Source organism: Natrix helvetica (genome assembly GCF_964273705.1).
Source record: "Natrix helvetica genome assembly, chromosome: 3".
In the NCBI taxonomy this organism is placed as follows: domain Eukaryota; kingdom Metazoa; phylum Chordata; class Lepidosauria; order Squamata; family Natricidae; genus Natrix; species Natrix helvetica.
Window position 1 is genome coordinate 91,576,272 of NC_138549.1, and position 15,083 is coordinate 91,591,354.

The 15,083-nt window shown below is 39.0% G+C and overlaps 1 protein-coding gene across 2 annotated transcripts in view; it reads left to right on the forward strand.

The window, feature by feature from the left end:
• Positions 1 to 5,563: 5,563 nt before the first annotated feature.
• ODF2L (outer dense fiber of sperm tails 2 like) overlaps positions 5,564 to 15,083 on the forward strand; it is a 43,381-nt gene continuing 33,861 nt past the window's right edge. For both annotated transcript variants that reach the window (XM_081947212.1, XM_081947211.1), the window contains exons 1-2: positions 5,564 to 5,736; positions 10,602 to 10,734. In XM_081947212.1, the coding sequence (XP_081803338.1) occupies positions 5,600 to 5,736; positions 10,602 to 10,734 (270 nt within the window). In that variant the 5' untranslated portion in view covers positions 5,564 to 5,599. The remainder of the gene's footprint in view (positions 5,737 to 10,601; positions 10,735 to 15,083) is intronic.

Genomic DNA, 15,083 nt, shown 5'->3' on the forward strand with positions numbered 1-15,083 from the left:
TGCTCTGGTATTGGTAAAAGCAACTTGGATACAAACTCTAAACAGCGAGTTGGGGGGGAAAGGGGGGAAAAAAGGTTTAGAAATTTTATTAATTGACTTTTACTTAGAATATGTCATAAAAGTGTAATGTTATTGGAGGAGTTTTGAAATAGCTAATGAATGCCATTATGTGGTTGTGTCTTTAATATGAATAATTTGAGGTAAAAGCATGTTCAAATAATTGTAGTCAAATGAGAATTGTGGTACATTGATAGTAAGATATACAAAGATTTTTGATTTAAAGTGTATAATCTAATATGAACTATAAGTAATAACTGAGGAAGAAATGCACGAAAGTTATCTGTAACCAATCAACATGCTTTCTACAAGATGCAATGAAGGATGATTCTTTTTTTGTGTTTTTGTTTAATTAAAATTTAAAAAAAGAAAGTTGGAAAAGGTGATCACATGACCCCGGGACACCTCAATCGTCATAAATGTGAGTAGTTGTCAAGCATCCAAATGTAAATCACATGACCATGGAGATGCTCATTTTAATGCCATTGTAACTTTAAACCGTCACTAAGCGAGCTGTTGTAAGTCCAGGACTACCTGTAGAACTCACAGTTGTATAGTTTCTAGACCAGCACCTTAACCACTACGCCAGACCGGCTCTCTATGATATGACTTCATATTATATTTAAGTGCTTGCATTTTATTTATTTATATTTATTAAATAAATATGTAAAATGCCCATTTACCATAGGAACTCTGGATGTTGAATGACTATAAGTTGCTCACAACAATTCTAAGTCGTAGACTGAAAATAATTTTGCAGGAATAATTGGAAGGGGTTCAGGTTGGGGAAGGCATATGGGGGGGGGCAACACAAGCTGGGGGAGTGTGTGAGAGGGTGGAAATAGCCAGGAAGAGTGTGCAGTGGTTCCGTCTTCTCCCTTCCCCTCTATTCTCTTTCCTTTTCAGGAAGCAGTAAGTGCTGACTGCGAGAGGAAGAGAAGGATTGTGAGATAACCCAAAGAAAGCAATATATACCCTTCAGTTCCTCAACACTGTCAAACCATTCACTAAGTCTGCATTACTATTACTATTAATCTTCTCATTGTTCCTATCACTCATCTTCTCCCACTTATGACTGTAGGACTATAACTTTGTTGCTTGTATCCTTACGATTTATATTGATTGTTTCCTGGTATGATTTGATTGCTTATTTGTACCCTATGACTACCATTAACTGTCGTACCTTATGATCCGTGACAAATTTATCTTTTCTTTTATGCACACTGAGATAATATGCACCAAAGACAAATTCCTTGTGCTAAGTCCTCACAGTTACAGCGCCTGTCAAAGCCTATGACTGTAGGACTATAACTTTGTTGCTTGTATCCTTACGATTTATATTGATTGTTTCCTGGTATGATTTGATTGCTTATTTGTACCCTATGACTATCATTAACTGTCGTACCTTATGATCCGTGAGAAATTTATCTTTTCTTTTATGCACACTGAGATAATATGCACCAAAGACAAATTCCTTGTGCTAAGTCCTCACAGTTACGGCACCTGTAAAAGCCAGCTGGCCCGGAGGATGCGCTGGTTGGCTAAGATGCGCTAGTCTCCAGGTGGGAGATTGCAGCATTTCTTATTGGTTGTCCCGTCTGACAGCTACTATATAAAGAGCTGTCAGACAGAGAGTTCTCTGTTGCTCGCTTCTGGAGTTATCTTACCGTTAGCTATTCTGTTGTTAAATAAATAGTGGTTGTTTCACAACCTGGGCTATCTCAGTTCTTACCAGCCTGATTCTCCCTACAGAGCACCTTGTGTGACCAATCACACTTGGCCAATAAAGAATTCTATTCTATTCTATTCTATTCTATTCTATTCTATTCTATTCTACTCTACTCTACTCTACTCTACTCTACTCTATTCTTCATTTTACCACCAGCCTCCAAGTAAAAGCTGGAGGCTGAGAAAAGGGGAGGGGGATGACTCTTTAATCCCTTTCCACTCTGCAGCCTATTCTGACTGTTTGCAACTGCTAAACATTTTGTCCCTCTAAATCAAGGTCCCCAACCCCCGGGCCACGCAATCTGCAACTGGGCCACATGAGTGGCGGGCTGGCGTACACACAGGCTTGCACAGCTCAACTTGAAGTCAAGCTGTGTGTGCATGCACATGCTCGCTGACCCACTGCTTGTGGGAGTCAAACTGTGCACGTATATATTTGCTGGTCCGCCACTCACAGGACTCAAGTTGTGTGCGCATGCATGTGCGCCGTCCCACAGCTCACACGGCCTAGTTCCCCTCTCTCCTCCCACCAGCCAGGCCATCAAGCCACAAGGTTGGGGACCGTTGCTTTACATCTCTTTAATAAAACTAAGCTATAACTATAAGGAATATTTTTTCCACTTTGGCTTGCCTGACCAGCAAGGCAATGTGGAGACAAACCTCTTTTTCCCTTTCCCTTTCCTTTTTCTCATCCCTTCCCCCAAGAAATAGGATAAGACTTCTGTTTTGAAAATCTTGTGTGAGTGGCTTGGTCAAATATGTTTTCTTGTCTGTAATTTTTTTGTCAGCGCTGAAAGGACAGTCGGGTAATCATTTAATCAGTCCTAACTTTAGTCAGCTGGTATCTTCAATTAATTCTTGGCTAACTTACTGTTTTATTTATCACATGTGCTAATTAAGAGGAAGAAATTGCAAACCCACCATCCAGCAGAAGCTTGGGTCCCAAACTCCAGTGCAAAGTATCTTGAAAGTAATGTTATCTCCTTTCTGCCTTTCTATTTGTAAACTGCATTATTAGAGATGAATGGAATGCATGGATAAGTATTGCTGCCATGTTTACAGCTTTGATTTTCATAAATGTACTGTGTATAGCTTACTTGTATGAAGGTTAATGGCTTGTAACTATATATTGAAAAGAAAATTTGAGAAAGGAATGCCGTGTTTTAAAAGGAGTCAAAGGAACAGTCTAGGTCACGGCTGTTCGCGGGCCAGTTGTGTCACGCGTTGGCCATACCCACGCCTGATTTAGTGAAGGGGAAAAAGGCACATTTTTGCTTCCCAACTGTTATCGCCTAATGCTCTGTTGTACTGTTGCCTAATTTGTGCTGCCTCCAAGACAAATTTGCCTTTTGTCCTCTATCAATAATCACATCATTTACTTTACACAGAAATATTTCAGCATTGTTGATTCCATGTGAGCCAGTAAGAAATAAAATGTAAAAATATATTCAATTTACCTTCCTGCTCCTTTTTTCTCCAGGAATTGGATAGGTCTAGTTTAATGAAAAGAAAGACTGGGAGTGATATGATTCCATTATTTAAGGGACTGCCACAAAGAAAAGGGAGTCAAGTTAACCTACTGTAGTCTCCAAAACACCTGAAGCAGAGGTGATATTCAGCAGGTTCTGACCAGTTCTGGGGAACCGGTAGTGGAAATTTTGAGTAGTTTGGAGAACCGGCTGATCAGGAGGGAATGGAGAATTTTCAGCGTCCTTCCCCTGGAGTGGGATGGGAATGGAGATTTTACAGTATCCTTCCCCTGCCATGCCCACCAAGCCACGCCCACCGAACCCGTAATAAAAGTTTTTGAATCCCACCAGTGACCTGAAGGCAGGAAAAGAACAATGGATGGACATTAATCAAGGAGAGAACCAATCTGGAATTAAGGACAAATTCCTGACAGAACAATTAATCAGTAGAACAACTTACCTCCAGAAAGTGTGGGTCATCCAACACTGGGTGTTTTTAAGAAGAGATTGGACAATCATTTGTCTGAAATGGTATAGACTAGAGTTTCTTGCTTGAGCAGGGGGCTTGGACTCGACTAGAAGACCTCCAATGTCCCCTTCCAACTCTGTTAATCTGCTAAATAACACAACTTGTGAACAGATTGATGAGAACTGTTTCAGACAATGAATGAGAATGGAATCTAGGGCTTAATTTGAGAACGGCTCCTCCTGTGTTCTATAGAGAGATGTCGGTTCTGTTATTCAAAACATTTTGACGTGCGTGAAGCATCTCTCCTCCAAGCGGAAAAGAGCGGGAATGACCAGTTTCAGACAATTCAGTCTCCCCCCAGTGAACTATGCTCCGGCGTCATTCGCTCTCCTCCCCTACCTGGAGCAGCTCAAGGAGCCGGAGGGCATCGGGTTTTTACTAATCAGCCACACTAAGGACTGGGGCGGAAAGTCACCATAACTGGGCTTCTCCAGCCCGAGGTACCTGTTCAATCTCGGCTGGAGACCTGTTTGGGCAGGAAAAAGAGCAAGCGACCCGAAGGGTGCACTTTGATAGATTGGAAAAATGGAGCCGATCGTCTCTGATTTATTAAAGGAATGTATTAACGGGCTTCTTCGTCACCTCCCGCTCTTTCCCCGGGGAAGCGACACTTGCAAGGTTCCCTGCCGGCTGGCCAGCCGTGCACTTGACAGTGAGTTAACATATTTCAAGCCTTTAATATTTCATTGCCCCTTCATTGCTTACGGGTAATCCCCCCCCAAAGGCTTACAATTATAAATAGAAGCAGATCGCGGGGCTGTTTTATTTATTTACAGCACGTTTAATTTGGGATTAAAATCCACTCCGCGCGGGATTTGGTGTGTCCGGATTCGCTTTTCCTGGAGGCGATCCCAGCATATTTATTGCCCTGCACTGAACTGAATCGGGTTTATTTCCAAATAAATGTCCGTACTTAAATAAAAGCGTTTGTTTATGATTGAAATAAAAAAAAAACCAGAATGGTATATTATTAGCCAAGGATCTTGTAAACCGTTCCAAACTTGATTGCAGAAAATACGACTTCAGCAACAGAATATTCAATACCTGGAATGTACTACCTAACTCTGTTGTTACATCTTCGAATCTCCAAAACTTTAACTTAAACTGTCCACTATTGACCTCACCCCATTCCGAAGAGGTTTGTAAGGGACGTGCATAAGCCTACCTTCCCTGTCCTACTGTCCCCATTTATTCGTACCCATTTCATCATACTCATGTTTATTCTTATACCTATTATCTTGTAAACTATTGACAAATCAAATCAAATCAATAGATTAGCTGCGCTTTACAGCTACTGCAGAAACCCAGTGACGTTTCACGTTGTTCTCTGATGCAGACTTCAGCCCCAAGCAGGCTTCTGCGTCGTCAAAGCCTCATTGAATGCCTAAAGCTGATTCGCTTTTGCTTCGTAGAGCCTTACAGGCTTTCCGCTGGGATAGAAAATCGAGCCCCGTTTCGGGCTGACATTGAGTCCCAGCCGGGGAATAGCATCGGCTTTGTAGGAAGCCACTGAGCATGCAATAACCCTATTGATGTTAGGCTGGCTGCTTGTTTTACTGGGATAATTCCTGAATTTTCACAATCAAAATGATGTTCTTTCCTCCTCCTCCTCCTCCTCCTCCTCCTCCTCCTCCTACTACTACTACTACTACTACTACTACTACTACTACTACTACTACTACTACTACTACTACTACTACTACTACTACTACTACATTTTAACGAAAGAAAAGTGGTACACGTTTACAGGATAGGCAGAAACAGAGCCCATTGCCCAAGTAAGGGCAAGGCAGGGCGTCAATCACCCCTCCTGAGCATGCCCGGGGTTGAGCCGAGCATGCTCGGACGATTCCCGGCGGCCCTCCTAAGATTGTTGCCAGGGAGAGAAGGAAGCGGAGCTCGGTTTTCCCGCCCGAGATCGCGGCGGCGGCGGCGGCAATGGAGAGCAATGGGGTAATGTCGCTAACTGGGACTGGGCCCTGGGGAGAAGGCTGGGTCAAGTTCCAAGGTTGAAGATTCATGATCTGTGATATCTCAGGGTTGATTTGGGGGCTTAGAAAGATCCTGGGGCTCAATCATTCCTGGCATTATATTCCCTCCATTTCCTCCCCCCGCCCCCGCAACAGCTTGCACTTTTTTTCTATATGATGGCTACATGATTGCTCAGGATTGACGGCGATGAAGGAAGAAGGCTAGTTTGCAGTCTGAAAAGCAGAATGCCCCTAAGCATGTCTAGAGTGCTTTTTCCTTTGTCGCTGAACGTGCCTCTGTCTACGAACCTAGTCTCTTTATTTCTGCTAGTAATGATTGCTTATTAATATAAGGCCCTGTTAAAAAAATGGGATTCAAGTAAATAAAATTTTAGCTGATTCAGTTTTGGGTACCCTAGGAATATTTGTTTGCTTATAACCCGTTGTAGAAGGCTGTGAGGAGTGTGATAGGGTTTTTTGTTTTAGTAGCAAGAGCTGTTTCTAGATTATAATTTGAACTGGGGGCCACGGATCTGTAAACTGGGAGCGTAGAAAGATTTAGATTTCCAATAGATAAAATATTTCATTGAGTATGTATAGTGTATATTTCTCTCACTACAGATGCTAATTTCAGATTTCCTTGAGAGGTCAGAAACAGAAAATGCAGCTTTCAAATTACTTATTTTCATATATATGTATGTATGTATGTATGTATGTATGTATGTATGTATATATAATCAAAGACGTACGTATGTATATATATATGTGTGTGTGTATGTGTGTGTGTGTGTGTATGTGTGTGTATATAGATAGGTAGGTAGGTAGATAGTGTCACAACCCCTGGTATGCCCAAATATGGGAGGAAACACACTGCTTCCCCTTTCTGTCCTTCGGCTCACTCCAGGAGACCATCCAGGCAGAAAACCATATTTTTAATATTGCCTTCGTTATATTTGTGTTGTATTTGTCCTGATAAATAAATAAAGGGAGACTAGTATAGATCTATTTCAAGCTATTTAGCTCCCATCATAAGCCATACCCTTACTGGGATTTGAACCTGGGCTGTATTACATATTAGGCAGATTAGCTACTAAGCCACAGGAACACACTGCTTCCCCTTTCTGTCCTTCGGCTCACTCCAGGAGACTGGCTAACACGCACACACACGCGCACACACACGCACACAACATCCAGTTTTATATCATTTTTATATTCTTGACTTTATAGCAAGAATTGACTTTGAGAAGAATTGCAATGTAAAAATAATTATTCTGATCCCTACCAATAATTACCAATTACCAAAGGAGTGTTAATTACATGTGGAAGCTGTGTGGTGCACCTTTCATTAAGATTATTGTCATACTTTAGGATCAATTTCCAAACTCAATAATGGAAATGAAAAAAAAGAGAATTGCCATAGAATTATAATATAAGGGACATGCTTATAATGTAGGATCCAGAAATATCCAGAAGGATGTTGGATTAGGGCAGGCCAAAGACACTCTGCTGCTAAAGTTAAAGGAGAAGATAATGCCATCTTCAATTCATCACCCAGCTATTGAATCTTTTTTTAATAGTAGAATTTTATTAGTTTTTACAAACATTTATGGGAAGGGGTAAATAGGTCTACAAAAATTTTTGACAGCTACATCGTGCGAAAGGTAGAGATCCCCCCAAATCTCACAACTTTTACAAAAAAGAAAAACAAAAGGTAAGAGATAAACATTGGCAGCTTTTTGTTTTACATTGTATAAACCAAATATTCAATCATCTCATATGTCACTTCCAACACCCAGCTATTGAATCTTGTCATGAAATCAGCAGCACCTTGAATAACACTACAGCATCTTCTACTATATGTGAAGACTGGACTAATTCAAATGGTGCTAGCATTTTTCACCTTCTGATATCCATTACCAGTAATCCTTGGTTTAACACTATTTGTTTAGCAACCATTCAAAATTTACAGTGGCAGTGAAAACAGTGACATAAAACTAGTCCCCACACTTACGACCATTGTAGCATCACACAGTTGCATGATCAAAGTTCAGGCATTTGACAACGGGTATGTATGATAATTGCAGTAGCTTGGAATGTGATCGCCATTTGTGACCTTCCCAGACCTTCGAATCAGCAAAGTCAATGGGAGAAGCCAGATTTGCTTAGTGATTGTGAACTGCCCTTAATAAGTGCTGCACTTATCAATAAAATGGTAAGCAAATCACTTCACTTAACAAGTGCAGTGATTTGCTTATCATATTGTAAGTCATCCAAAGTTGCTGTATCAATGAGATGGAACCATAAACATTTAATTAATAAATAAACGAGATAAAAAAGATTGTAAAATAGGACATGACTCACTTAAAAACCATTATGCTTAGCTATGGAATTTCTGGCCCTAATTGTGGTCATAAATCAAGGCTTTTTCTGAGACGCTCATCCCATCATGACTAGCCATATCTTTTATACCTTCATGCTGTACAACCTTACAACCTTTTTGAAGTATAAGTTCTTGTTCATCTAAATTTTAGGCTCAGAATTATTATTTTTACATTGCAATTCTTCTCAAAGACATGTATCTAGTAGGAAAGAAAGCTCTTTAGCGTGAGACAGTTCTCATAATTCTAATCTATGAAATCTACTCTTTGTATCCTGCGATTATAGCATACCATATGAAAAGTGAAAGGAAAAATACTATCTGCTAAGAAGTTCCTTTCTCTGGAGTTATGTATATGAATACTTTATTTGTTGTTACTCTTTTACTTTCCGTTATCACCCAGCCCTTTTCCAGAAAAATGAAATATCCTAGGAAATATTGAAAAGGCAGAATATTATATTTTCCTGGATGTGAAAAAGGGAGAAACACATTTTAAACACAAAGTAAATTCCTGCAGCTTCCTGTCCATCCTCACTTTATCAATGGGCCATTAAGAAGGCCAAGCTAGTCCACTTTACATAATAAAGAGTTCTCCCCTTCAGTTCCAGGGGGATGGGAATGAAGGCATGATAATATAAGCCTTTACTCAACTGACCACATGGCATCTGAACTCAAACCTGGATTCAAAACTCAGCCTAGAGGGTTGCCCTTGCACGGGCCCATGGGAGTCTGGCAACCAATCAGAATACATTTCTTACACAGGAACAGGAAACAGATAGGTGGGGCAGAACAGATTATAAAAAGCCCTGCAAGCCCTTCTACACTCCTTTTTCTTCTCTTCCTTTCCCTTCTCTTCTTCACCAACATTGAAGCATGTGATCACCTTTTCTGTTCAGGATTCAGGCCATGTGGTCCTGTCCACCATTAAAACCATCTTTCCAAGCAGCCTCCATGTCTCCAGTGTCTTTTCCCCCACTTGGAGCCGAACCCAGAAGGACATTTCTTTCAACAATAATTTGGTCTTTAATTTTATTTATAAGATAGAATCATGATGTTTATTTTATCTTTGTAAGCCATTGAAAAACATTTTAAATTGTAGGATATAAATCCAATAAATAAATAAATATAAATAAATAATTTGTACAGTAATTCTATACCTAATAATCCAAAATAGGATACCCTTAATATCACTCTCCATTTATTTTTCTGCATTTTAGTTTGGTAATAATTAATCGTCTAATGCATTTGGTGATGGAAGTTAAGGCCTACGGTTTCAAATATAATCTAGAAAAATTGTAAACTAAAGAGTGCTGCTGATTGGGCAGTGGAATTGTGAAAATCCTGAAATAGTTTTATCAGACAATACATTAATTGAAATTCTAGCACCTGGCTAAAAGAGCAACATAATATCTTTAGAGCCGCCTTAGATTAAGAAAACTAAAGAGGGCTGTTTTTCTCTTTTTAAAACATTGAATCAGCATTGAGTATATTATTTATTTATTTATTTGTAAAATGCATTTGCCTCCTATCATTGTGGGGCTACTCTAAATGGCTTACAACAGGGGTGTCCAAACTTGAGAACTTTAAGACTTGTGGACTTCAATTCCCAGAATTCCCCAGCCAGCATGGTTGGCTGGGGAATTCTGGGAGTTGAAGTCCACAAGTCTTAAAGTTCTCAAGTTTGGACACCCCTGGCTTACAATAATAAGAAAAACTGAAAAGGCATGTAAACAGAAGTAAAATGATAGAACAATAAAGTAAACAATGACAATGGCACACAATGAGAATAAATTAACAGCAAATAGCAATTTTAGTATTCAGATGTTATCCATGACTAGGCAGAGTTCTTTTCAATATGATTAAGATTGAAATAGATATCTATATTTATTTGTTAGAAAGATGATAAAATGTGTCTGTACAACTTGAATGGCTAGGAGAGCGATCTGTTTACACTGTCCAAAGGAAACTCTTCTTCTAGCACTTATGAAGTAAGCTACTGAAAAATATATGAGTTTTCCTTTCCAAGTGTTCTCTACAACTTTGTACCACAATGTACCACAAACTCGCAATGTATTTTTTTCAAATATGATACAATGCAACAGGTTGCTATTTCTCGCTTAAGTAATTTTACAATACTTTTACTTTGAACAGTTAATCTTCATGCCATGTCACAGCTATCTTGTGGAATGGTCCTTGTTTCAGAAGCATTCTACTATCCAGCTAGAAAAACACGAGATAAAGGCAACAAATAAATTTCAACTTTCTCTGGATCTTTTCCACAATTCCTTAAAATGTGCCAGGATACGTCTAACTTTGATGCATTTTTCAGAGTGTCTGATTTTGCAGGATTTTATTTAAAACTCTACTGTATTTTTATAGTTATATATTATTATATATTGCTAACAAACAAGAAACTTTATCTTATGCGATTTATTTTAGGAAATGAACTGTATGTCCTATCTTGCTTCTAGGGAAGCAGAAAATTTTTGTTGCATTATTCAATCATGTGATTCAAGCTTTGAAAAAGATCATCTTGGAACAGAATCATCCAGCCAACTTGGAAAGGATTTATTACATGAATCAATAGACAAATCAGATATGCATGTAAGTAATATTATTATTGCAGTGTTCACTTGGAAACTAGCTGTTTCAAATAGTATTTCTTTATATTGGTATTGATTAAAGCTTTTACATAGCTGTTGTTAGATGTATAACTGTATATTTATCTAGTGATAAAGACTTAGAAACTTATCTAAATTCATACATACATTCAAATGTAATGTTGCACTAATTGATGTGATATTATCACCTCTAACCAAGCTAATAATACCAAATTGTTATAATTGAGTGGGATGAACATCATTGGCGATTGCCTAAGCTTAACACATTAATTAAAGTTTCGAATGAATATGATTAAAACCGAATGCATATACAACTAATCAAATGGTTTTACTATATTTAAGAGGCCCTGAGGACTATTGTGTAACCATATAGTTTACCCTGCCCCATCGTCTGTCACTTGATTTTTCACAGATATATGTTCATGTACATTTTTAAAAAGACAAAAAAAGCAATTGGAAATATTGTCAGGAGTGTGCCATGTCCCTGTAAAATAAACAGGAGGGGGCCTATTTAATCAGAGACAATTCAGGAAGTTCGGGAAGAAGTCAGCATGACTCAATAGGAAGCTTGAAAGCTAAGATCTCTTCCCTCTAGAAATGGAAAATGTGTCATAAGAAAGAAAAAAATGGGGGGGGGGAGTGAGAAAAACAAGAATGTCATAATAAAGAACTCCAAAACTATCAGCTAATTATAGGACAATATGGCAAAAAGAAAAACTAAAAAGGTATAATGAAGATTTTTTTAAAAAATGTATTTGAAGCAATAAATCAGCTGGTGCCATTGGATTACAAAAAAGTAAAAAGAAGAACAAAGAGGATATGGCAATTACAGAAATACTGAATTAATTTACTGTCAAAGATAAGGCCAGACGTGTGTAAAGTAATCTGGATGATGTTGGGGGACAAGAAAAAGAAATGCCACTTACAGCATGATCAGACAAGAGGGAGGAGCCCGCAGTCACTTAATGGACAAAAAAAGTAGCTTAGAAAGAGCCTGGCCTAACTGATCAGACAGCTAAAAGTGGTTCCAATGAGGTTTGTACCTTCAGGCTTGTAAAATTCGGCTAACTTAGCCTTATAATAAAATAGATTTAGCTCGTCTGGTTGTGTTTCCTATCTGACTTACCTGGAAGGGCTCAAGATTATTTCTTTTATTAAAAGCCAAGTAGGATATAGAAGATAAGTATTTCCTTCCTTTTATCCCATCAGGACAGAAATTATAGAAAATATACCAGTTTTCTTCTGTTGGTATCTTGAATCTTGATATAATAACAATACAACACAATACAATAGCAGAGTTGGAAGGGACCTTGGAGGTCTTCTAGTCCAACCCCCTGCCTAGGCAGGAAACCCTATGCTGTTTCAGACAAATGGCTATCCAACATCATCTTAAAGACTTCCAGTGTTGGGGCATTCACAACCTCTGGAGGCAAGCTGTTCCACTGATTAATTGTTCTAACTGTCAGGAAATTTCTCCTCAGTTCTAAGTTGCTTCTCTCCTTGATTAGTTTCTACCCATTGCTTTTGTTCTACCCTCAGATGCCTTGGAGAATAGTTTGACTCCCTCTTCTTTGTGGCAACCCCTGAGATATTGGAACACTGCTATCATGTCTCCCCTAGTCCTTCTTTTCATTAAACTAGACATACGCAGTTCCTGCAACCGTTCTTCATATGTTTTAGTCTCCAGTCCCCTAATCATCTTTGTTGCTCTTCTCTGCACTCTTTCTAGAGTCTCCACATCTTTTCTACATCGTGGCGACCAAAACTGAATGCAGTATTCCAAGTGTGTCCTTACCAAGGCATTATAAAGTAGTATTAACACTTCACGTGATCTTGATTCTATCCCTCTGTTTATGCAGCCTAGAACTGTGTTGGCTTTTTTGATAGCTGCCACACACGGCTAGCTCATATTTAAATGGTTGTCCACTAGGACTCCAAGATCCCTCTCACAGTTACTACTATTGAGGAAGGTACCTGTGCATTTCGTTTTTCCTGCCTAAATGTAGAACCTTACTCTTTTCACCATTGAATTTCATTTTATTAGATATGCTCAATGTTCACATTTGACAAAATCCTTCTGTATCTTAAGCCTGTCTTCTGGAGTGTTGGCTGTTCCTGCCAGCTTGGTGTCATCTGCAAATTTGATGAATTCCCCATTTATTCCTTCATCAAAATCATTGATGAAGATGTTGAAGAGTACTGGGCCTAAAACAGGGCCTTGGGGTACTCCACTGCATACCTCCCTCCGTGTAGATGCAGTTCCATTGAGGACTACACATTGAGTGCGGTTGGTCAGCCAGTTACGAATCCATCTGGTGGTGATGCTGTCCAACCCACATTCTTCTACTTTATCTAGTAGTAGGTTATGGTCTACCTTATCAAATGCCTTACTGAAGTCCAAGTAAACTATATCGACGGCATTCCTCTGGTCCACTAATTTTGTCACTTTGTCAAAGAATGCAATAAGATTAGTCTGGCATGATCTGTTTTTGACAAACCCATGTTGGCTTTTGGCTATTACTTTGTTTACTTCTAGGTGTTTGCTAATTTGTCGCTTGATTATCTTTTCCAGAATCTTTCCCAGTATTGAGGTCAGGCTGATAAGTCTATAGTTTCCTGGATCTATTTTTTTTTCCTTTTTTGAAGATGGGAACCACATCAGCTCTTTTCCAGTCCTCTGGCAGTTCCCCGGTGCTCCAGGATCTCTGAAATATATAGTTCAGTGGTTCTGAGATCTCATCTGCCAGTTCTTTCAGAACCCTGGGGTGTAATCCATCCGGTCCTGGTGATTTGAACTCGTCTAGGGTAGACAGGTGCTCACTTACCATTTTCTTCTCTATTTCAATTTGTGTTCCTAATCTGATTTTTGTGGTGCTGGTTTTGATAGATTGAACTGTTTTATCCCTTTGTGTAAAGACAGATGCAAAAAATGAATTAAATAGTTCTGCTTTCTCCCTATTGCTTGTCACCTTCTTGCCACTTTCTCCCAGCTATGGACCAATTGCTTCCTTAACCCTTTTCTTGTTTTTAACATGTTGGAAGAAGCTTTTTTTGTTATTTTTTACTTTTGTGGCAAGCCTTTCTTCATTGTGAGCCTTAGCTTTCTTTACTTCATCTTTACAGGCTCGGGCTATTTGCTGATATTCTGCCTTAGTTATGTCCCCTTCTTTCCACTTTTATACTTAACTTTTTTGTCTTTCAATTTGTCAGAGAGTTCTTTATGCAGCCATGCTGGTTTCTTTTGGGAGCTGTTATTTTTCTTCTTCATTGATATTGTGCTAGACTGAGCTTTTGTAATCTCATTTTTCAAAATTTCCCAAGCTTCTTGAGTTGTTTTCCCCTTGAGGATTCTCATCCACGGAATTTTTCCCAAGCTCTAAGTTTATTGAAATTAGCTTTCTTAAAACCCAAGACTCTAGTTTGACTTCGTTCTACTACTTGTGTTTGCATAATGTTGAATTCTAATATTGCATGGTCACTTGCCCCCAGGATTCCTGTGGATTCAACACCTATCATTTCCTCTCTGTTAGTGAGAATTAAGTCTAATATGGCCGATCCCCTTGTTCCCTTCTCTACTTTTTGGGAAACAAAGTTGTCTGCTAGGTTCGTTAGGAACCTGTTGGATCTTCCACTTGGTGCAGAGTTTGTTTCCCAGTTGATGTCGGGGTAGTTAAAATCCCCCATTACTATTGTGGTGTGCTTCCTACATACCTTAGTTAGCTTACTAGCAAAAAGTTCATCTACTTCCTGGTTGGGTGGCCTGTAGTATAGACCTATGGCAATGTCATTTCCCCCCAACCTTTAATATTGACCCAAATGCATTCAAGATAGTTCTCATCATTGTTGTGCTCTATTTCTGTAGAGACGTAGTTATTTCTTATATATAGTGCAACTCCACCTCCTTTTTTATTTGGTCTATTTCTTTTAAATAATTTAATCCCTCTAGCTGTATGTTCCATTTGTGGGTTTCATCCCACCAAGTTTCTGTAATGGCAACAATATCATTTCTGCCCTCATTTACTTGAATTTCTAATTCACCCTGTTTATTCCTCATACTCTGTGCATTGGTGTATAGACATTTTGTCCATTTTGATTGACCCTGTGTTTATTGTCTACATAACCTGTGTTATACCTGACTGCCCCTATTTTCTTGCCACTTGTATTATTGATGCACGTGGTATGGCACTCACTATTAAATGTTTGGTTTTGCTTGACAGCAGGAGTGATAATCTTACCCGCACAAACATCTATATTACATGCACTGATAACCCTATGAGTTTTAGATTGCTGGGGACAGAAATGTTCTGTATCAATTAATTATCTGTCCCCACT